Raw genomic sequence first — 25,005 nt, 5'->3', positions numbered from 1 at the left:
GCTTGCTAGATGAGGAATCCACTGGGCCAATGTTCAGTCGCCCGTTAAGACGGGAGTGGGGGCGGAGCCGGCAGGGAGAGCAGCCCAGGTGGTGACGGGCGCGCGGGGGCTCCTGGTCCTTGGAGTCCCCCGGTGAAAGCTCGCAGCCCTGCCGGACAAGGAAACGCCCAAACCTTCGCTCGCTGGACAGATGTTAACAAGGCTGTCAACCGCGCAGCGGGACCCGCGGAGCGGGTCCGGCCAGTCGTTGCGGTGACAGCGGGGAACCCAGCGGCAGTTTCAGGCAGAGAGCCGAGTTCCGTTTACAGAATCCAAAAGGGTGCGGCTTGCTAGATGAGGAATCCACTGGGCCAATGTTCAGTCGCCCGTTAAGACGGGAGTGGGGGCGGAGCCGGCAGGGAGAGCAGCCCAGGTGGTGACGGGCGCGCGGGGGCTCCTGGTCCTTGGAGTCCCCCGGTGAAAGCTCGCAGCCCTGCCGGACAAGGAAACGCCCAAACCTTCGCTCGCTGGACAGATGTTAACAAGGCTGTCAACCGCGCAGCGGGACCCGCGGAGCGGGTCCGGCCAGTCGTTGCGGTGACAGCGGGGAACCCAGCGGCAGTTTCAGGCAGAGAGCCGAGTTCCGTTTACAGAATCCAAAAGGGTGCGGCTTGCTAGATGAGGAATCCACTGGGCCAATGTTCAGTCGCCCGTTAAGACGGGAGTGGGGGCGGAGCCGGCAGGGAGAGCAGCCCAGGTGGTGACGGGCGCGCGGGGGCTCCTGGTCCTTGGAGTCCCCCGGTGAAAGCTCGCAGCCCTGCCGGACAAGGAAACGCCCAAACCTTCGCTCGCTGGACAGATGTTAACAAGGCTGTCAACCGCGCAGCGGGACCCGCGGAGCGGGTCCGGCCAGTCGTTGCGGTGACAGCGGGGAACCCAGCGGCAGTTTCAGGCAGAGAGCCGAGTTCCGTTTACAGAATCCAAAAGGGTGCGGCTTGCTAGATGAGGAATCCACTGGGCCAATGTTCAGTCGCCCGTTAAGACGGGAGTGGGGGCGGAGCCGGCAGGGAGAGCAGCCCAGGTGGTGACGGGCGCGCGGGGGCTCCTGGTCCTTGGAGTCCCCCGGTGAAAGCTCGCAGCCCTGCCGGACAAGGAAACGCCCAAACCTTCGCTCGCTGGACAGATGTTAACAAGGCTGTCAACCGCGCAGCGGGACCCGCGGAGCGGGTCCGGCCAGTCGTTGCGGTGACAGCGGGGAACCCAGCGGCAGTTTCAGGCAGAGAGCCGAGTTCCGTTTACAGAATCCAAAAGGGTGCGGCTTGCTAGATGAGGAATCCACTGGGCCAATGTTCAGTCGCCCGTTAAGACGGGAGTGGGGGCGGAGCCGGCAGGGAGAGCAGCCCAGGTGGTGACGGGCGCGCGGGGGCTCCTGGTCCTTGGAGTCCCCCGGTGAAAGCTCGCAGCCCTGCCGGACAAGGAAACGCCCAAACCTTCGCTCGCTGGACAGATGTTAACAAGGCTGTCAACCGCGCAGCGGGACCCGCGGAGCGGGTCCGGCCAGTCGTTGCGGTGACAGCGGGGAACCCAGCGGCAGTTTCAGGCAGAGAGCCGAGTTCCGTTTACAGAATCCAAAAGGGTGCGGCTTGCTAGATGAGGACCCCTGTCACTTCTTCTGCCTCGCAGGACTACCTACCCACAGAAGGCCCAACACCACTACCTCCCATAAGACCACCAACAACTCATAACCAATATATTGCATCCTGCTCAATACCCACTCCTTCATCAAACACACCACAGAAATATGGGACACCATCACCAGCCTGACCCTAGACATCAGTACCACCCCAACAAGCATGGTGGAGAAATCCCCGTAATATTCAAGGAAAACATCCAATTCTCTGCCACAAATGATGACCCAGTGCCTCCCATGGAGCACCTCAACTTTCTACTACACATTGACGCCTAGAGGTGCCCTCATTTACAGACCACCAGTACCCAAGCCAGCGTTATGTAATGACATCAGCAACATCATTGCCCCCCTCACCATTGATTCACTCCACTGGGTCTTACTAGGCGATCTCAAATTACACATCGAGGACCGAAAGGATGTTAACTCCACATCCCTACTAGAGAACCTCAGCAACATCGGACTCACTCAACTAGTCTCTGAACCCACAGAAATCCACAACTTCTTCGACTGGATCAGCAAATGCGCAAAGTTGAACCCTTGAAACCAGCTAAAACCAACGGATCACCAAGGTAAGCTAGCTGATACACCACGGAGCTCAGAACCACCAAGTGCAACTGTCTTATACTCAAGAAGCAATGGCACACCATCAATGATCCCTCTGACAGAGCCGCACACAAAACAGCACTCCACAACTACCACTTGCACATTAAGAAGGCCAACAGAGTAGTATTCATGTGCCACATTGATGCTGCTGCAGCCAACCACACCAAGGAACTTTTAAAAATCATCAAGGAATTATCCAACCCTACTGTCACAGAAAACTCAGTATGTACCTGCAAACAACTCTATGACTCACTATCCGACTACATTTACAGAAAAGTTAACACCCAACCCAACTTTCTCAAACTCGACAACATCATCCAACCACAATCTACCCTGACTTTACACTTGCGGTTCAGAAGGCGCGTCGGATATTCCTCGCAGTCAAGCAGAAACTCTGCAAAGCCTACTTGGAATATGCCCTACTGCACCCTGCGAAGCTTCGCATTACGCACAATGGTAGACACGTCTTCTGCACTAATCCACAACAACTCGAGGACTTCCTGAAAACCTTTGCACAGCGTTCACCCCGTCCAGACCGCGACACCAGCCCGTCTTCATCGGTCAACGACTAGTCCAGTCTTCGAATGGCCATATGCTACTTGTTAGTCACGGACGGCTAACTTCGAATTCCATGCTCACGTGGGCTGCAAGACGTAACCCTCTACAGACTTAATACTGCTGTGGAACTCTTGGCAATTCAACTTGCAGCCTTGTTATCGTCATCGCGTCTGGATTAAACTCAGAGACAGATAAATGACATACAGGCTACGCCTCTTGTACACTGTCATGTTTTTCAATTTTACTGTTGATGACCTATGATGTTTGCTAAGGAGTAGAACCTTAATACTGTGTCGAGCACTCTTTCCCCTTAGGCCGCTTCCTACATGGGAAATCCCCATTTGCAAGTTTTCCCTCTTTAATTGTATTTACTAGAATATTCCTTGCTACCTAAGCCTAGTCCTGTTAGAATGGACAGGCCTGTTTTTCTACTTGGGGAATTGGGTGGGACAAAGTATCCCAGCACGATTGGGGTGCCGTTGTGGGTGGGGGGGATGGGGGCTGTTAATTGCTACTTATGTCATTCTTATTTGCATGGTTCAATTGGGACAGATACTAGCTATGCCACTTCCAGATGCAATGGACTTACACCACTTACCATCAACGATATTACATATTGGGGTATTATGTTGTAATGTATTAGCAAATTTATTGTAAAACATCACATTCCCTGCTCCCACAATACAGTTAGACCACCCTTGCATTAACTTACTCACCTGAAATGTCAGGGGCATTCGAGAACCTTGTAAACGCCGGTAAATAATGTCATATTTAAACAGACACCACATACAAATTGCTATGCTCCAGGAAACACACCTTGACCCTATGCGACCTTCATGTTTCGGCTCCCGCTGGGCCTCTGTGAGAGCTTTTTCTTCTTACTCCTCATATTCACGGGGAACACTTATTTTAGTAAAGAAAAACACACCATTTAAGCTGGGAGGCACATACAGCGATTCCTTGGGCCGCTGCTGTCACATCTGGGGTACCTTAGCCACACAACTGTCACACTTGTCTGTAGTTACGGCCCTAATCGGGATGACCCCGACTACTTCACAACACTCTGAGGCATTGTCCTGAAGATAGGCTCCACACATGTTATATGGGATGGGGATCTCAACACGGTCCCCTGTCCTTCCATGGACCGCTCTAACCCTCTTCGGCACCACTACACAAAAACACGCGGCGTCCTCTCAGGGTTGCTATTGGAGCATGATCTTGTTGATGCTTGGTGACACGTACACCCTAAGACCAAAGAGGGTACTTTTTATACAGCTGGGTATGCTACATGGTCTAGATTAGATTATTGGTTATGCTCCCGGGGCATTGTTCCATGGGTCAAAATGGTCACTCACATGGCACGTATACACTCCGACCACGCACCAGTGCATCTTGAATTAATACCTCTCAACTCCGTGGCCGTTACCTGTTCCTGGCGGCTTGTACCACAGGCACTTTTGGACACTGTGTTACAGGCTGAATTAGGCGACGAGATAGATTTCTTTCTCGGGAATAAGGGCACTGTAGACAGTGTTGTTTTGCTCTGGGAAGCCTTTAAAGTTACAATTAGGGGTGTCTGTATGTCCAAAAGCTTTGGGGTGTTCTGTGACATTAGGAGAGATTTGTACCGTCTTGAAATTAAACGGTTAGAATTAGATGTGGGCGACTAGCTCCTGCGATAGGCGCGCCGCTCTCCATGAGCTGCTAACAGAGCATACTGACACTGCAGCCCGCGAGGTCAAATTTAGGGGTAAATACTCTACTGCCCACCACTATGGCAAAGGTGAAATACCTGGCCGGGCACTTGCGAGTACTATCAAACAGCCCCACTTCTCAAGCCATGTACTGGACGTGGTGGATGATAGTGGTAGGCATTATAGAGATAGCTTAGATATCCTCAAGATATTTACCACATACTACTCGGAATTATATAGTTTGTACCGAATAACCCCCCCTGACTTCCCATCTTACTTTTGTGACATAACTCTTGGGTGGCTGGGTAATACCCAACGTGAGTTCCTTGCCGCCCCATTTGAGGACGATGAGTTTCGGGACCCCATTATGCAAATGGCGTCAGGGAAGTCGCCCGGATCAGATGGGCCGCTGATTGACTTCTATAAATGTTACATAGATAAGCTGCTCCCAGTGCTTAAAGAGGTGTTCCTCGAGGTCCATGAGACACTAGCTTTTCCCTGGCACTATGAGAGAGGCACTCATCATGTCACTTTTGAAACCTGGCAAACCCGCAGACCGTTGCGAGTCCTATAGGCCTCTCTCATTACTCAACACTGATGCGAAAATTTTGGCTGAATTATGTAAATGTAAAATGTAAATGTACAGGAATTTATATAGCGCAAATCACCGAGTGGTTTCTAAGCGCTTGCTTAGGGAACCCGTCCTGGTATTCCCCTGTGAGATAACCCCGGCAGGGTATCCGCAAGGTGAAAGCCAGGCATCCCGCCGCGAGGGGCCGTTGTGGAGATTAAGCAAGCTATTGCCCAGAGTCGCAGAGTGTGAACCCGTGAATCGAGTAGGCACCGGAGCGAGAGTTGTCGAGTTCATGGACATTTTAGGACTCAAGACCCCGCCGAGCCGGGAATTGAACCCTGGTCCCGGGCTGACTTCTGCTTCCAGGTCTGCCTCCTCTAACCAGTGAGCCACACTTCTCCACTTACTGGCTAACAGGTTAGGTTTACTTATGGAAAAGTTGGTTCTTCCCGACCAGGCCGGGTTCATACCGTGGACAGCCACGTCACACAACCGTAGGACTTTATTTTCCATCTTGCAAACCGTAGACCCAAAAATTACAATTGATAGCTGTGTTTCTTGATGCCTCAAAGGCTTTCGATTCAGTGGAATGGGACTACCTATTCACTGTCCTACAGTGCACGGGCCTTCCAGTTGGCTTCCTCACATGGATTAGGCGTTTATATATCTCACCCACTGCGAGGGTCCTGATCAATGGTCACACCTCATACTCTATCCCCCTTTCACCCGGCACACATCAGGGGTGTCCCCTCTCTCCCTTACCCTTCGCCCTGATTATGAAACCCCTTGCAGCATGGATCAGGCAGCATCACAATCACATTGGTCTGTGTTGCCTCCTCCGCCCTATACTCATCTCCTTATATGCGGATGACGTTACCCTCTATATTAAAGATCCTCAACATAATCTCAATACATTGCTGCAGGAGTTTGTCAGGTTCGGTGGCCTCTCCGGGGTACACATAAATTGGTCCAATTCGCAAATCTTTCCTTTGACTAGCTTAGTCATTTCCTTTACAACTGATTACCCGCTAGTGTGGTGCGAGTATGATGCTAAATACCTAGGTATTCGGGTAACCTCAGACAGGGACGAATTGATGTGCATCAGTTATGTATGCGCAATGGAACATGTCACAATCTGCATCACCCGTGGATTGTCCTTCCCCTGACTATGGCTGGCCGCATCTCCCTTTTAAATAATGGTGATCCTCCTAAAATTCCTATACTTTTTCTTGAATATTCCTTAAGACCCTGGCCGACATTTTTTTGCCACGCTCCAATCGGAATGGTTCGCCTTGTATGCAGAGGAAAACAACCACGTATACAATGGAATGTGATGATGCGTCCTTACTCTTACGGGGGGTTCAACATTCCAAACTTTGAGCTTTATTACCTTTGTGCACAAGCTCATTATGCCCACTACTGGTTCCATCCACCTGGTTACACGGCCCACGTCACCACAGAGCATTGGCTTGCAGACCCCATCCCTTTGGACGGAGTCATTTTTGCCCCTGCCATACCTCGTGGCGGCAACCCATCCTCTGTGGAATGGACGATCTCGGCATGGTCCCGTATCTTGGACTACATGCATGCACCTAGTCTATATTCCCCTCTCCTCCCACTTACGTACCATCCCGAGCTCACGCTACTGCAGGAGGGACTCTTTAAATGCATTGCATGTAAACAAAACCTTCGCTGCTGGCGAGTCCTCTATAGTAAAGGCACGTTCTGTTCTCTCCAACAACTTTGTCCTGACCCCCTGCCATCCACTATGGAAACGTTTATATATGCTAGCCTTCATCATGGTGTACAGACTGGCCTCAGCACATACCCATCCGAGCCCGCCACATTTGCCCCACTACATAATTTCCTGCATGCCCCCAAGGCTTCTCAATTTGGTGTCCACACTCTATCATGGCCTTTATCGTGACATTGAAAATCCCACACGCCAGGCGTGCGCCAAGTGATTTGGCAGCAGAATTGGACCAGGACATTACGGATGCTTAATGGTTGTACTGCTGCAGACAGACTGAGCAGTTATCAGCCAATAGCAGACTTCGCATCATTCATTATAGGTTCGTACACCGCAGTTATTATACCCCAGCTACACTCCATAGATTTGGCTTGAGAGACACACACAAGTGCGGTGCGACAGATGTAAAATCGAACATGCTGACTTCCTGCATCTTGCCTGGGGCTGCCCCGAGGTTCACACTTATTGTAAAAATGTCCTTGTGGCCCTCGACTCCATGGTCTCCTCACCTCTCCCGCGGTCTCCACTGCTAGCTCTATTAGGCTATATTGAGCAACTCCCCGCTAAACATCGGCATTTTGTGTCCTTCTACCTGGTGCTTGCTAAGGGGCGTATAGCCTGTTGATGGGGTAGAGGGCGGGCGCCCAAATTTAAGGACTGGTTATGGGATTTGATACTTTGGCAAAATCAACTCAACACTTATGCTGAATTTCTCCCTAGCTCATCTCACCCTTGGCACATTTGGGGCCCGCTGCAGACATATTTATTAGAGCACCCCCATGTGGACGTCGCTATGCCCTAAAGCCAGACGATAACCTGCTCCCACACGTCCACCTTTCTCAATACTCTGACTTCTCCCGTCTGCCCTTCATGGCGACCTAAATAGATTGTCACTAACCCTCACGTTCCTATATCAATGCAAACTGTACAGCAAATGTAAAATACCTAGATTTGCTTTCAGATTGCCCATACCCCATTGGTGGTGTGTATTGCCTTATAACACATTATTATGTACATGACTAATTACTGCTGCATGTCCGGGTATGTCCCTGATATATGTTTTTGATTATGTGTACTCTGTCTCCCCTATGGTTATTGTACTTGAATGTCTGTATAGTGTCTGACATTTCAATAAATAAAGTTTTTAAAAAAAGATCAACCAACCAGCGAACCCCACCTCAGCCATAACTACATGGTCCCCACTCGACGTCCAAACCAACAAAATCATTGTGTCCTCCATCCACTCTGGGGCATCCACCAACCTCTGCCCCCACCATCTCTTCAACTTTGGACCCAACATAATCAGCCCTGAACTAACCAATCTCCACAATGCTTCCAGCTCCAGAGCATCCTTCCCAGACAGATAGATGTAAGGACGCAGACTTCTCCTAAAGAAACGCTCAGCTGATTCCAATGACCTCAAAAACTACCGGCCGATCTCCCAGCTTCCATACCGAGCCAAAGTAGGCGCAAAGGCAACCAACCAACTGCTTATTGACTACCTAGAACTAAACCACCTAGTCAACGCATCACAATCAGGTTTCCAGTCCAACCATAGCGCAGAGACTACACTCATCACTGCAACTGATGACATCAGAACTCTCGTCAACCAAGGAGAAACATTGGCTTTAATCCTCCTTGACCTGTCTGCAGCATTCGGCACTGTACCCCACCACATTATTGACAGACTACACAACATAGGCATTCAACAACATTGCCTTAAGTGGATCTTCTCATTCCTCTCAGTTCACACTCTGAGCATTTGTCTAACTCCTTTAACCTCCGCTCCTAATGACATCATATGGGCATGCCCCAAGGATCATCCCTAAGCCCCACTCTGTTCAACAGCTACATGACCCCCCTCGTGAACATCTTCAGATCCCACGGACTCAACATCATCTCCTACGCTGATGACACTCAGCTCACAATTCTCACTCACCAAAGACCCCTATATCACCAAAACCAACATCCACAACGTCATGACTAATGTAGCCAACTGGATGAGAAACAGCTGCCTCATACTGCTCTGACAAAAACTAGGTACTGATATTCGGAAGAACTTGGAATTACACCCACAACGACTGACCATGCTTGCAACTTTGGCATAATCCTGGACAGCCAACTGACCATGAAACAACATGTTAGCTCATTCTCCTCTTCCTGATTCCACACCCTCTGCATGCTCTGCAAAATGTTGAGATAGATTCCAGTAAACACCTGAAAGATCATTGCACATGCTCTAATCAACAGCCACCTTGACTATGACAACACGCTCTACACTGGTGTCTCCACCCAACCCCTCAGAAGATGGCAGACAATGCAGGACAATGCAGCCAGACTCATCCTGGACCCCCACAAGCACACCCACATCTCTCCTCCACTCAGGAACCTCCGTTGACTCCCTGTACAGAAAAGATGTCATTTCAAGATCCTCACACACGCCTACAAAGCATTCCACAAACAAGGACCTTCCTACATCAACCAACAGCTGAACTTCCATCTTCCCTCGACACAGCTGCACTCCACTTCACTCACCCTCGCACTCCTTCCCCGCATCTAACGCTTCTGCAGCGGGGGCCGCACATTCTACAAAGCGTGGATTGACCTCTCGCTATACCTGCAAATGGCACCCTCACTGGCAGTCTTCAGAAAGGAAATCAAGACCTGGTTTTTCAATGCAGACGCAGCAACCTCTGTGCCCAGATACACCTGCCCTTTAGAAATGATGTATTCATTGATAGATTATTGATGGACTTGTCTGTCATCTTGATGGACATCTGCTGTCAGAAACCCCATCCACCATTGCTGCCCTCTGTCTTGAACTTCCCTCCATCCCACTCTGAAGGTGGACAACTCTAAATGTGGTGGACAGGTCAATGCCAATACAAGGTGATGGAGTTGTATCCGTTGACGTTGGACGGGTGGGACCAGTGATGAGGAGTGAGGATTCGCTGAAAGACCATTGTTCATTATAATGGACAGCGGTCCATCAGGCCAAACGACAAGTAGTGTAAGTTTATGATTGTTTGCTATTCACAAAGATATGTTACGAGTAGTATCTTTACGACAGCGGAGCCTCTGCACATAAACGAAAGGACAGTCCGATCTTTTCACGTGCAGAGACTCGGCTGTCGTAAAGATACTACTCGTAACATATCTTTGTGGATAGCAAACAACCGTAATCTTACACTAAAGTGTAAATTACCCTTTGTGAGGCCCAGAGACCTTCCATAAATCCGTGATGATGGTTGTACAATTCAACTATTTATTTTTCACTCATATGCTCTACTCTGCAAACCTCAGAGATGTAAACCTCAAGATACAAACATGTTTTTACTCGGTATCCCCTTCAGAATGGAATATTAAAATGGAATAATCGACGGTGCTGTTAGTCCATCTAAACAAACATGTTAGTTCTCTGGCTTGGATTCTATGTATAGGTTGAAGTAGAGGTCTGTAATGCTGATGCAATATTTCATCACATGGAGCTGGTCTCGTCTATAAGAAGGGGGCATGGCCTGTCCCATGTGCAGTCTTTCCTGCTGCCCCATTTCACAGACTCTTAGGTGTTGTTTCTGCTGCAAGAAGGGAGATGTGATCAAGAGCAGAGGTGCTGATGCTGTGAAGCCAGACTCCAGGTATGCAGCAGTGCTCAGACTGTGTGCTTTACTTGTGCTTGTTTAGCTGGGATTTTTATTAGTGCTAAGAAGAGCTCTGCTTTGCAGCATTGAAATGCCTGCTTGGGACAGAGCAGGGAGAAAAAACACATGAGAAGAAAATGTAGAATTATTTAAAGTTGTTTAAATAGCGAGGAGAAGCTTAAGGGAAAAGAACATTAAACCTTGACATAAGTGATGCTTCCTTGGTTGTTTAAAAGGAGCTGCTTTCTAAAAGTGATTTCATGTCTCTGTAGTGGGCACCAACGTTAGATGGAGGTTTCAGAGGTAGAAGGAGGGGGCGGCACACAGCAGCAGGGGTCTTCGACCAGTGCCAGCTTATGTTCAGGTACCCTGGGTACAGGTCTGAACAGGGGGTCCATGAGGGTCCACCTGTCATATATTTACCCGGGTATTTATTTGCGTAATTCCTCATTTTTATCTGGTGCTATTCTTTGTGCCGCTCATTACAGAACAGAGGTTGTGGGCAGACTGGCAGGGTCTTCATTTAGGGCAGGCTGTGAAATGAAGTGCTTTGGACGTGTGACCCTCGGCACATGGTCATCTGAGGGATTGAGGGGGCTGCTGGAGATGAAATGTGAGCTCCACAAATCGAGCAGAATCAACAAACGTGCAAGAGATGAGGGTGACCCAGCAGAGGTCAGTGGAAGGGTGAGGAGAGGAGGGGAGAGGGGGCAGAGGTCAGTGGAGGGGTGAGGAGATGAGAGGGGGCAGAGGTCAGTGGAGGGGTGAGGAGAGGAGGGGGAGAGGGGGCAGAGGTCAGTGGAGGGGTGAGGAGATGAGAGGGGGCAGAGGTCAGTGGAGGGGTGAGGAGAGGAGGGGGAGAGGGGGCAGAGGTCAGTGGGGGGGTGAGGAAGGGAGAGGGGGCAGAGGTCAGTGGAGGGGTGAGGAGAGGAGGGGGAGAGGGGGCAGAGGTCAGTGGAGGGGTGAGGAGATGAGAGGGGGCAGAGGTCAGTGGAGGGGTGAGGAGAGGAGGGGGAGAGGGGGCAGAGGTCAGTGGGGGGGTGAGGAAGGGAGAGGGGGCAGAGGTCAGTGGAGGGGTGAGGAGAAGAGGGGAGAGGGGGCAGAGGTCAGTGGGGGGGTGAGCTGATGAGGGGAGAGGGCAGAGGTCAGTGGAGGGGTGAGGAGAGGAGGAGAGGGGGGCAGAGGTTAGTGGTGGGAGGAGGAGAGGAGGGGAGAGGTCAGTGGTGGGGTGAGCTAATGAGGGGAGAGGGCAGAGGTCAGTGGTGGGGTGAGGAGAGGAGGGGAGGGGGCAGAGGTCAGTGGAGGGGTAACGAGAGGAGGGGAGAGGGGGCAGAGGTTAGTGGTGGGAGGAGGAGAGGAGGGGGTAGGTGCAGAGGTCATTGGGTGGGTGAGCTGATGAGGGGAGAGGGGGCAAGTGTGAGGATAGACAGAGGCTCACAGAAGGGGGTAAAGAGAGGCTGCCCTCGCTCGAGCCTCAGGATAGCCTGGTTGACTCACACGGATATTGCTGAGTGTTTCCTTGTGTTTTCTTTCACCATTGGAAGCTGCAGTGAGACCTGTGCAAAGGTCGAGCGACCATCAGTACAGGGGGCATTAGTGATTTTATGTAGTAAGAAGGTGAAGTGAGGGAGTTCAAAGCACTAAGACAAGTTTTCGAGGCACCAACCAGATGATTCTGTGAGTAACAAGTTTATCACCAGAGACAGACAGTTGCACTCTGACCCAGAGTCCAGGGGAGGGTTGTACTTCTAGCGCCTCGAGGCTCTGATGGTCAGAGGCTCAGCTTGGGTGAAGCTGATGCAGCGCTCCTCCGGTAATAATTTCTAAATGCATGTCACCTTTCCCTGAAGTATAATTCCTAACATACTCTCCATCAGTGGGGCCCATAACACTGCGATTCACTCTTAAACACTTACACTTTACTTCATGGATCGGTGAAATTCAAAGGAAAAGCCGCTGTATCATAGTGGAGTATCTAAAATCAAATTGCATATTTATACTATTTACACCTGCAGTTTAGATGCATTTACCATGGTTTTGATAAAATACGACATTTACTTAGACACACCACCATTGAGATCAATGGATCTGCTAGTAAAGAAATTAGGCGTAGGAAAACTCAAGACCAGCTTGATTCTCTATTTATCTAATTTTTATTAATAGCAAATTCAGCATGCCTAACATTATTCCTTTACTTATTTATTTCATGAAAATTAACATTTAAAGTATCCGGACTTAGATTCAAGACAGTTAAATCATTTATTTTAAGAAAGACTCATATATCGACATGTTCAGTTTGAATATATCAGATTATTGGAAAAGACAGATAGTTCCCAAAATCAATCATCTATTCTCCTAACATCCCTAACTAGACTATCAAATAAAGTGCATTTCCCTGTAAAGAAAAAACAGAGTTTAGCAGGTTCTTACATATCAGGAAAAATCAGCATTCCAGCAGCATCTCAGGATGAAATTGAAGAGAGCGAACCCCTTCCGTAAAAACAACACTTCTTATACCTTTTTCACTCGCTCTATCTATCTACAAGTGTACCTTTTTTTTCTTTTTGGCATTTATTAGGCGCACTGTCACCATAGCAGGCATCCTGGCGCTGACTGAATCCGAAGGGGCAGGGAAGTGAGAGCATCAGGGATGGGAGATTATCAGACAGTTGTTTTAGGGAAGAGCCAGGTTTTAATCCTTTTCCTAAAAGGCAGAAATTCAGAAATGTGCCTAATTTCAGCTGGAAGCGTATTCCAAAGCTTGGCAGCTGCAACATTGAAGGATCTGCCTCCGGATCTGATCTTTTTGAATCTGGGAACCACTGCCAGCTTGGCTTCAGAGGAGCGAAGCTGCCTAGCTGGAGTGTACCACGCAAATTTAGATTGGAGGGAGGCAGGGCCAATTGTAGCAAAATGTAGCACAAAGTTCCCCAGTAGGACTAGAAAGGAGGAGTGTGTGAGTATAGGGAAAGGAAAGAGAGAAAAGAGGAAGAGGGAAAATTCCCTCTTGGGAACTAGAACCCTCACACACCCAGCAAGCTCGGTGTCATGCTTCATCATATGGGTCCTGCTCCTCGTCAGACTGGCGCTGCAATATCTGACGGGCACCCGCGAAGGGGCTCTTTAGCGGAGATCTTTTGTTCCAGCCATATGGTGCATGCGTGTGAGAGGGCAGAAAATAAGTGTAGTCGTGATTGGGTGGTGGTGATTTAAAAAAGGTAAGCTAGTCCACAAGGATTTTTATTAACGTGGCTGACTTCCTTGGTTAAAATAGTGGGAGGGGAGATAGACGCTATGAAGGTCGGTGGCGTAAGTCTCTGCAACCCTCTGTTTAGGTCGACATGTTTCTTGCTAATCTAGCAATTCCTCAGGACCTTGGTGTTATCGTACTACACAGTGAATAAAGATTTATATACAACCTTAATTTGTGTTATTAATATAAATCCTTAATTTAATCTGTGATGAGCAGGCCAAATGGTCCTGCCTCAATTGGTGCTACCTAGAGAAGGGGCGAACATATAGGAGAGATTGTCATCATGATTCTCCTTTCAAAACTAGGTAAATTTCCCTATACGTTAAAAAACACACACACTGATTATTTACACAGACTCAGAGGAGTCAACAACAATAAAAACAATAGAAGATTGGACTTAGAAGCGCTTCCTCTAAGTGTGTCCCTAAGGTGCCCCGCAGTCTGCTCCTGTGGGACCTGCACAGTAGAGTCAGGGACCTAGAGTAGGAAGGGGGGGTTTGAAAATGAGGGAGGAACAATAGATTTCCTTCAATGGGGGCCGATAATAAATTTCTGGAACAGAACATTCATAGCCGGGCTAAATTGACCAGTCCCGCTACTGGTGTCCAGTGTCCAGTTCCCAGAGCGATAACTGTAGCAAAAATAGGCTTACAGCATAGATTCAGAAGGCAACGCCCATCCTGCGTGCGTCATGACCGGCAAGGGGAAACGCCGAGCCTCGCCATCTCCCTCGAGTCTACAGCGTCAACAGGACGAGGAGACGTGAGAAGTGCGAGGGGATGCTAAGCCCGTGCTCCCATGCCAATCATACATACACTCAGAGGGATGGCAGGGTACGGAATCCGTTCCATATGGAAGCCCAAGTGGCCAATTGCATGAAGCGCCCTGAACGCTATACAAAGGGCTTTGAATTGTACCCTCTGCCTCACCGGAAGCCAGTGGAGTTTGCTCAGTGAGGACGCTCCATTTGCCCTTCTAGGAAGCCCCAAGGCCAATTTAGCAGCTGCTGATTGGACTCTTTGGAGTCTGTCAAGCAAGAACCCGGGGGATTCCAGCAAAAGGGCATTGCAATAGTCTAATCGACTAAGGATGGTACATCTTACCACTTGGGCACGTGCATGAATGGGGAGGAGAGGCAGTATCTTCCTTAGGGAACGGAGGATGGCAAAGCAAGAAGCAGTAGTCTTTTGAATGTGCGCCTCCATACTAAGTCTCTGAATCAGCATAACCCCAAGGTTGCGAATTGTAGCTACTGGACGAACTGTGTTCCCAGATTCAGGGGGCCAGAAGTTATCTGGGAAAGGCCGAGGAATCTTGGTGCCAGTGCTAAAAAGTCCCTCCGTTTTCCCTGCGTTGAACTGGAGGGAGTTGTCCTTTAGCCTGCGAGAGGTGTCACGCAAACAGTTGTGAAAAATCTCAACCTAAATGCGAGTCCTGATTGGTCAATTTTGGGGTGGATGAGCATCATCTCATCATCGAAATGTAATTCTCTCTTCCGTCCGCACTTTTCTAATGGGTCCATTGTTTTATTCAGACTCTGGCCTAGTCCTGTTCCCTATTCGCAACGTCGAGTTAATTTCTCACGTTCTGTCCCACTGTGCTCATCCCTTGGCAGCCATCTGCACCTCCAGTCTATCATGTCCTTGAACTTCTGTTAGTCCAGGCATAAGCAGGTCACATTCACTTTTTCGAAAGAGCATGATTCTTTTGCGGCCACAATATTCGAGTGACTCCATTTTCTTTCAGGCCTCTCGACTCAGAAATGGGAACTATCATAGAAACAAACACAAATGAACGTTAATTTTAATCATTTATTCCTTCTGTTTACCTCCCCCCTTCCTTAAGTTTCCCATTAGTATTTACCTAGCAAATAAAGCACATGTATGCGTTTTATACTCACATAGGTCCATGATTTTGCCACAAAAACATAAACAAAAGCACATTTATGCGGCATTCCATTAGCTTAAAGCTGCTTATTAGTTTTGAACATAGCAAATTTGCATAATTAGTTAGTTATGTTGGCAACACAAGCAAGATTAATTTCCCACATGTATTTGTGTAGGTGCATCTCTTATTCTACGTTGATCATACATGCACAGCATTCCATTAATACGAGTTACTATTATTGAAGTTTAATTTCACAAGGGGTACACAACATTTTGCTTCTCCACCTTGCTCCATCAAAGCCAGAGATAGACAGCTGCACCCTGACCCAGAGCCCAGGGAAGGGTTGTTCTTCTAGCGCCTCGAGGCGCTAACCATCAGAGGCTCAGCTTGGGTGAAGCCAGAGACAGACAGCTGCACTGTGACCCAGAGTCCAGGGGAAGGGTTATACTGCTAGCGCCTCGAGGCTCTATCAGGCACACACCATGGGTGAAGCCAGAGATAGACAGCTGCCCTCTGAACCATCAGAATCACTGTGTGAGAGTAGGAGCCGTCCCTATGTGACGCTGAATTTTGTTGATTGAGGGAAGTTGGTGTTTCCGTTATCAGGGTAAAGCAGAAGAAGAAGGCATCGAGGCACTGTCAGAGGTCGCAGATCCACGTCAGAGGTCACAGATCCACGTCAGAGGTCACAGATCCACGTGACAACGCAGGTGCATCGGTCTGCTTCTGTGGACGTCATTCACACCCTGCCCTCCACCTCCAGCAGCAATGCAAGCCCTGGATAGCTGCTCCTGTGTGCTGTTGTGGGGTCTATCGCTGTTTTCATTGATGCCTCAGTGTTCACTGTGGGAAGCTGTGACACAAACATCTGGCTGCGCCCTGAACAGCAGCTTCCAGGAGAGTTACTACAAGGAGGGAGACTTCATGCTCGGAGGGGTTGTACATGTGTACATGAGTGATGTACCATGGTTTGAGGATTACATAACATACAAGGACCCATGGGATTGTCAACGGTAAGTTATTATATGTTTAAGTATTACAAAGCGAGCACTACTCTGATTCTCTTCTGCATTACACACACATTCATCAAAAGGCCACTCAACCTTCCCCTTAGACATCAGATTGAGCTCTGTGAGGTGTCTGGGGCTATTAAAGTTAGACCTGTGCACTCATCCCCAGGTGGGTCCCTATAGACTCTATATGGAAGACATTGAACCGTGGGCCCCTTGAATCACTAATGCTCTAATTGCAAGTGTAGCCTGACTGCTGCAGCCTAAACCCTGCAATCACACCTGCCAAAGCAACCCCTTTGAGATGCAGGACCCCTGCTTTTCACCACTAGGGGGCCTCAGACCACAAGAACAAGAGTCAGGGATGGTGGGCTACAACTAACTCTCCCCTGGTCAGTAGGTCCCCCCCCCCATGATGCACCAACCTTCACACCTTTGAAAAACTGTCTCAAGCCCTGAAAATAAAGTTAGACTCATCAGACCTCCAGTCAGTCAACACCACCTTGATCTGTTAAATAAGAAGGTAAATATATGTTTAAAAGCAGTTTTATTGGCTTTTCAAAATGATTGCACCATCCTAGTGTGATGTGTGCTCTGGCTTTTTTATGTGGTTAAATAATGCTGCTTACAACACAGGCATTTTATTCAAACTGAATCACTGTTAGTTCATTGAATACTTGGGAGTGTGCACCAGAGCGGTAGAGGCTGAGAAGCAGGCCAGACTATATCTATCTATTGTGGGATTCTTACTTCATCGAAGCTTACAAATTATATGTGCTGAGTTGTCACATATTGTTTGTTTCAATTTGTTTCTTACTTTATGCAGAGCAAAACAAACAAATGCAAGCATCGTGCTACATTGCACCCCAAGCACCCATCAAACCCCCCAACCTCCCATAAAACAGTCGAGGGTCAGACAGTGGAACACAATGCTTCCTACAGCTGGTAGTAATCCAGCCCATCACCCAGGTGCATGACCCTACTCGCACCATCACTCACCCCGCTGTGTCCTGCAGGTGACGCCCCAACAGTGCCACCTTGTCACATCCCTTCAGTGGTCCCCGAGGCCCAAATGTTCTTAAATTTGCGCTCACAGCCCCCCTTTGTAGACCACCCTTTCCCTCAGCTTACAGTGTTCCATGAATGCCTCCCAAACCCATTTTAAGCACAATCTTGTTTTGCCACCAGGCAGCCCATATGTATCAGAATCCTCTGGAATCATGACAGATCTGATGGACTCCACATGCCCAGCAACCCCAATCGAGGCTGCAGTTTCAGAGATATCCCCTGGGCCTCCCCTAGTGAACCCTCCACCCCCTCCCAGAAGACACTTATTCGAGGCGGCTCCATAGTATATACAATCATGTGCCGTCCATTCCGCAGCCCCTGAAGATTGTCACAGATTTTTGCTGCTCACATTAAAAAGTCAGAGAACTGTTTCTTCCACATAAGATTTTATACTTCATGGAGTCTGGAGATTTGTCTGTAAGTGCAGGTAACATCACAAGGCTCCATGCAGGAAGAACTAGAAGATATAGAATCAGCAGCTAAACAGATGCATTGATTACCACACGCTTTAGTAAGTAAATAACCTCACCAGGTTCCATATATGAAGAACTAGAAGATATGGAAGCAGCAGCTAAACAGATGCTTTGTTTACCACTCGCTTTAGTTAGTAAATAACCTCTCCAGGTTCCATATATGAAGAACTAGAAGATATGGAAGCAGCAGCTAAACAGATGCTTTGTTTACCACTCGCTTTAGTAAGTAAATAAATTCTCCAGGTTCCATATATGAAGAACTAGAAGATATGGAAGCAGCAGCTAAACAGATGCTTTGTTTACCACTCGCTTTAGTAAGTAAATAACCTCTCCAGGTTCCATATATGAAGAACTAGAAGATATGGAAGCAGCAGCTAAACAGATGCTTTGTTTACCACTCGCTTTAGTAAGTAAATAACCTCTCCAGGTTCCATATATGAAGAACTAGAAGATATGGAAGCAGCAGCTAAACAGATGCTTTGTTTACCACTCGCTTTAGTAAGTAAATAAATTCTCCAGGTTCCATATATGAAGAACTAGAAGATATGGAAGCAGTAGCTGAACAGATGCATTGTTTAGCATATGCTTTAGCAAGGAAAGGAGCTGAACATGAACAAACAATCTATTGCTCCACAGCCCATAATATCTGGTAAAGGTATAAAAGATAAGAGTGATTGAGTGTGGTGAGGCTGATGCTCTCATTGTTTGAGGGACACTGAAAGACAGCGATTTAGTGACATGCCCCAATGGAATGTGGGCTATCTTTAGATGACTCATCATTAAAATATCAATACATCAGTTCAACAAAATATAGGTAGTGTTCAGATCAGTTTTTTATGGATGTATGAAGAAAAATGACTGGGGTGTATGAATCTTTCAATCTTTAATTGATTTTGTTTGCTAAGTTGTTTATAAGAAAGACAATTATCACATTATTTGAAGAGAAATATATGTTAAATAATATTTCAATACAAAATACCAATACACAGGTATGCATTGATTTCAGATTTCAGACAGGGGTTCTGCAATATCACCTGCAGGTGAGAGATTCCCTGGCAGGTATGATTCATTTTTTAACACCACCAGGCACACCTCTCTGGAAAGGGTAGTAGACATTGGCCAGTTTCCTTGTCTCTGAAAAGATGGCAGCTTTGTTTGTGGGTAAACATTGTGGGGACACGCCCATTGTTTGAAGGTAAAACAACAAAGGAGTGACCTTAGTGTGAAAGTTATTTCTACAAATATTTCTTTAAGGTTTCATATTTACCTAATTTTAATTCGGCCTCATACTACTGCAGGTTTTTTCGCTTTTTGTACCGGACGCGACCCTTTTTTTTTTTTTTTTTTTGCAGAGTTTTATTTAGCGCTACTAGACCCGAACCGAATCAGGTATCAGAGCGCTTTACATATTTTCCAGATACATTACATGAGGACACACTTTCATTTTAGGCACGGGGAGATTAAGTGATTTGCCCAGAATCACAGGAGGTTTTGGCGTCATTACTGAGACTCGAACCCAGATCCCCAGGTCCGAGGTCGAGCGCCCTAGCCGTTAGGCCAACTCCTCTTTCTGCTGCATCATGAGACAGTGCATGAAGGCCATGCATCTTCTGTGTTGGTTCCCTGATTGTGGCATTGTCCTCCAGCCCAGTTTCACCTCACTACAAGCCTTCTTCATTCAGAAGAATATAGAAAGCTTTGCTGCTTTGCTACTGTTCTGCAGCACAGGACTCTGCCCCAGTGACTGTTCTTTGTTAAAGCACCAAGGAATGCTTTGCGAGAGTGTGTGCTCTAAAAAAAGCACATTTAACCCAAGCCACAAGCATAGCTGTTCAGATCTAGCCTTAGTTGCTGTGGCATTCACATCATTCCTTGGGTGTGTGTATATTGTAATATTTAGTAAGAATATAGGAAGAAAGTCTACTTACATCTTCATGATTACACACCTCTGATGATTTGGTTATTAAATAAACTTTATAGCTCGCCCTTGGAGTGATCATGGGATGTGAGACCTCAACGCTTAACCTTGCAAGAGATACTTGGGAATACAAGAAACAACGATTAGCAATTTACAACCTCATTTAACTTTCGCCGGGACGGCCACCATTAGGCTGATGTGGCTAGCCGCATTTAGACTGTATCAACATTTTGAGGGCATTTTATTTGCCAGAGCAGCTTCAACTTCCATAGTGATGATGAAACAGAGAAAGACATATCCTGAGGCAGGATAGTGAGAACTTGTAGCACCTTCTATTTTTCAGGCATAGTACATGGATGAAACAGCTGATTCCTTCTTGAATTCATCAGCTGGTTTCTCTCTTACATCAGTTGAGGTTAAACTAGTAAATGGTCCACCAGAGGTGCTGGCTTATTTGAGGATCCGCACCCTGCTTTTCAGGAACAGCAGTTCTCACTCTTCCAACACCCAGGGACGTCCAGTGCCTCAAAAAGGTTCAGACGTCAGCATTGGCAGGAATATATTCAAGGAGGATACATGGAAATATATATAACTAGAATCGATCAACTAAATGATCATGTGTACCTTATCTGAGATATACTCTAAATGGAACAGATTAAATTCAATCTCCTATTAAAGCAAAAGGAAGGAGGGAAAAGCCTGAAAGTTTTGGACATATCCAGAAAAAAGCCATATTGTAAAATAGGGAACCAACGGCGAGAGGGAAAAGACATTAGAAATTGAACTGTGATCCTTATAAAGAAATAGAGCAACATGTAGGAGTAACAACACTTGTCCCTTCTTTCTGATGACATGGTGCTATAGGACTCTTTATGAGGTCCTCAAAAAACATGTCTAAAGCGCTTCTTATACCCAATATATAATGAAATGTAGAAAGTTTCCCAGCAGGAGGCTGCTGAGAGACTGCACGAAATTGACAGGGCACATTTAGAAAGGGCTTGTGTAGTAGATAATGGTATGCCTGCCCTGTCCACAAGGATACGCTCTGCGGGCAACATTGTATTATTGGCAATAGACATTATACAACATGATATGTTCACTTGACAACAAGGACAGTCTCAGCATAGATCAATTATGTTACCGAGCTGGACTCTTCAGACACATCATGCCGGTCGTGTACCATGGTGAAACTTTAATGCCACCAACCTGTTTTTACCTTACATCTAACAAAATAGCAGATCATCATTGCAATAAAGGGTGCAAATTACACCATGTTACACATAGAGAAGTTGGAAAAACTGGCAATCACTTTTGCAGAAATACCTTCTGCAGATTGAATAATCTGCGGGTCTATTTCCCTTCCAATATCGACATTTCTTTTCCAATAGTGCTTACAATACCTCAAGTAGGCAGATATGAAGAGCTAGGAGAAGGATATATGCACAAGTCATGGATCTTACCATTTAGATATTACTGTTGGAATGGGGAGACCGAAGTCTTTCTTAGCGGGTAAGACTGCAAGAATACTTTAGGACATTCCTTGGTGTGTAGGGCGGTTTTGCTTCATGGCGCATGTAATGCGTCAATGGCAAATGTGTTCCACTATCTGAAGAGTTCTCCAGCTGCTGGAATATGACTGGCTTTCAGATTACTCTTGAATGGAAGTTATATGATGTTGAACAATCAGAGTTGCTGCAGTATGAAACTGGGCATTGCCTATCTGGTTACAGTTTCTGCAGTTATCACTTGTTCAATACAAGTACTGTTTCCACCTGCCCATACAGTTAGCCGAGGCGATGCTGTGGCCTTCAATAAAGCTTCTGAATGAGCACATTGATGCTTTGAGCAGATTGAAAGCCTTAATGTTCCAAAAGGATGAGACCTTAACATCTGCAAAAGTAACGTTTGATCTTCAAGTTACAAGGTCCTCTTCTGAGATACAGTCAGTAATTTGCACTAATTTCCCACTACATTTTGGGTAACTTGTGCACCGTATTACTAAAATGTCTAGTACAGGTGGAGTGACTCACTTTTTAAAGAAAATTGGCTCTTGCTTGGTTAGTATCTTCCAGACAGTCTATGGAGTCATTCCATCATTCATACACTCTGTGCTGGGAAGCATTTCTGGAGGTCTTCCACTGGTCCTATTCCTGATCGTAGTGACTGTGCTTTTTTTTTTCTTGTCACAATTGATGTCCTATTAAGAGGCCAAATGGAACTAGCACTTCCATATGTGCTCCTGTGTTGTAAACTCTTGATACAGTGTTTTGGCACACCCTTGCACCAGGGACTAAATGAACACTAGATCTGGTCCTTTAACCTGTGTGGCTACACTGCGTCCAGCCCATATTCGGCTGTCTTATGTGCACTTTCAAGAGTGCCTTGGACATATGCCTAGGAACGCAACTGGTTTGGTCTTTGGACATTGACCAACTGGTGAGCTTGTTAATGGCCCATTTGTACTGTTGTCCCTTGCGCTTCCTGTGGCTTCTGAATGCATTTTATAAGTCCTCCAGGGATACATCTGCTCCTAGTGATCTGAATCTTTGCTCAGCTTTTGCGGATCCTGCATTGGCTGTTTCTCCTTCGGCGGCTGCTGAGGAGCCTGGATGGAAATATGTTTGTTCCATGGATCTGACTCAACGAGTGCTTCTGGGACCATTAACCTGGGTTGCTGGGAACAGCAATGTTTTGTCTACCTCTTGGAACACATAAACAATCTGGCAGTTTCAAGTTTTGGGACAATTTTTTTAAAGGGAAAGAAATGAGCTAATAAGAAGTATATTCATTAGTACAGCAAGACTCAACTTTGGAAAAACGAAAACTATCACAGCTGCTTTCAGCAGAGACAGAGAGACAAATTAGTTTTGATCATGGCTCAAAATGGCGGCTAAACATAAAGTGGTGCTACGAATGCTAACTAAAGACGTACAATACGTAAACAGCACAGCTAAAACATTTTTATTCCAACAAGGGTTCTAGATCTGTTACCACAATTTCCTTGGGGGATGAGTGTTATCGTGTTCTAAGGTGTCACATACATTTTTTTACCCTGTATGGTTAGGGGTACAGATGGTGCACTGTGAGCTAGCAGGACCATAAGCCAACATATTATGAGAGTGGTCGCGAAATCCGTCTGTCACAATTCTGACATTTATGTTGTGCAACAAACACAGAGTTTTACCAAAGGAGGTACAAGCCGGACGATGGCAGATTGGTGATTAGCATAAAGCTCTTAAGGTGCATTTGGTAGCATTGGAGCTCATTCAAGATGTTCCCAGTCCTCATTGAACGACACCCCAAACTCTTCGTGTGTAGGCCACTCTATAACCGGCACTACATATCATGAACAAAAAGCAGAGTTTCCCCTTACTTTAAGATGGCAAACATATAAAAATGTGATTCCTTCTCTCTTTCATCTCTCAGGCTTTATTTCATACTTTAGCACTATCACAAGGTCAAAGCATCATGGTTGGGACACACCTCTGAGCCACACATCGCGCACAACGTTTCCCCCGCTGTAGTGAGAGTCTACCAATCATGAACACTAAACAGAGTAACCTCTTACTAGACCATAGTTCCTAGGATGTCACACCACACAGCCTATGGATGTAAGGACGAAGGCCTCTGCAACTGGCAGCTGAATCTTCAGTGTTAATGGGCACCCTGTGTATTTTGAGAACTCCCTGGTGCATAGAGGCACCCATGATTGACAAACTACGTTATATCAGTCCTCATGAGTGTAAACATATGTATCTCTGAAATAGACTATCTTAATTGCTTATTGTGTGTTAGAGGAGGATTGTGGGCCCACTGGCCTGCTTCACACCCTGCCTAAACCTGAGGCTCTCTGGAGAGGGCTTGCTAGGAAGTCATCATCAAGATATCTGGAAAATCCTGCAACATATTTGCAAAAAACATAAATCAAGCTATTAATGTATGCAATGCAGTTGCATTGAAGTGCTTGCAGCACTATGTGATGCAGCCATTTTGAGCCTGCATCACATGGTGTTGGTTGAGGGTCTTAGAGCCCCTCATCTCTGGCGTGGTTTCACTTACTTAGGATTGAGAAGCAGAAAACAACCAGAAAATAAACATGGGAGAAATCCTGCAAAAATGACACTCTTATTGCCCATTCAGAGTTGCTTGGAGAGTTTTTACCGGGTGTGGATTTGCATCCAGAAAAAAACACGGATGCACTACGGGGAGAGCAACCAATGCTCCCCCTAGGGGTGCTATAAACTCCCCACAATTCAAACGGCCTCTATAACCCCCACCCAGCACCCCAATTTAAAAAAAAACCTCAGCAAGGGGGTCTAAATTAAAAAAGCAAAGAATAGTCAAACAACAGGCCTCTAAACATCACCTGAAAACCTCGGTCATCCTCTAGCAAGGTAGTTTTATCAGTGCACATTAGAAACCCCGACATGGAGAAGTGGACTCTTCACTCGTTTCGTTCCATAAAGGTATACTTCTGTAAATATGCCCCAACAAACTTATAACATATAGCTCCACTGTCCTCATGGAGTAGGTGAAGGCCTTAGGGGCATGCTCTGGATTCCAGTGGCCTCACGAGAGTGACACTCCCCTGATCCACTCACCAGATCCATGTGCCATTGAGCAGGACAAACAGAGAGAGTAGTCCCCTCTTTTATTTTATGCATTTATAATGTCCTCTATGTGAAAAACACAGGCGAACTCATACAGAAACCAAGACCGCGCACACCAGAAAGATGACTCCAGCGTTTGAGCTTGTATGTGAAGGTGTGAAGGTGGGCTGTGCACAACAATAAACAGTGCAGTACCGCTTTGTTCGCCATAAGTGTGGCAGGGTATGCTCAGACGTGAGTCCCTTGCTCAATTTGCCACTGGATTCAAGCAAGCCGGGCTGAAGACGGCTGGAATGC

At 47.0% G+C, this 25,005-nt stretch overlaps 1 protein-coding gene across 3 annotated transcripts in view; it reads left to right on the top strand.

The window, feature by feature from the left end:
* The first annotated feature begins 10,435 nt into the window (after positions 1-10,435).
* The window catches only part of LOC144817678 (extracellular calcium-sensing receptor-like), a 144,778-nt gene continuing 130,208 nt past the window's right edge, over positions 10,436-25,005 (top strand). For all 3 annotated transcript variants that reach the window (XR_013606939.1, XR_013606940.1, XM_078674422.1), the window contains exons 1-2: positions 10,436-10,486; positions 16,236-16,642. Coding sequence is in view for 1 of the 3 variants with exons in the window: in XM_078674422.1 (XP_078530548.1) it covers positions 16,398-16,642 (245 nt within the window). In the remaining 2 variants the exon portion in view is untranslated. The remainder of the gene's footprint in view (positions 10,487-16,235; positions 16,643-25,005) is intronic.

The sequence above is a fragment of the Lissotriton helveticus genome, chromosome 2_1 (genome assembly GCF_964261635.1).
Source record: "Lissotriton helveticus chromosome 2_1, aLisHel1.1, whole genome shotgun sequence".
Lineage (NCBI taxonomy): Eukaryota > Metazoa > Chordata > Amphibia > Caudata > Salamandridae > Lissotriton > Lissotriton helveticus.
The sequence above is the reverse complement of the archived record's forward strand: the minus strand, read 5'-3'. Positions and strand labels throughout refer to the sequence as shown.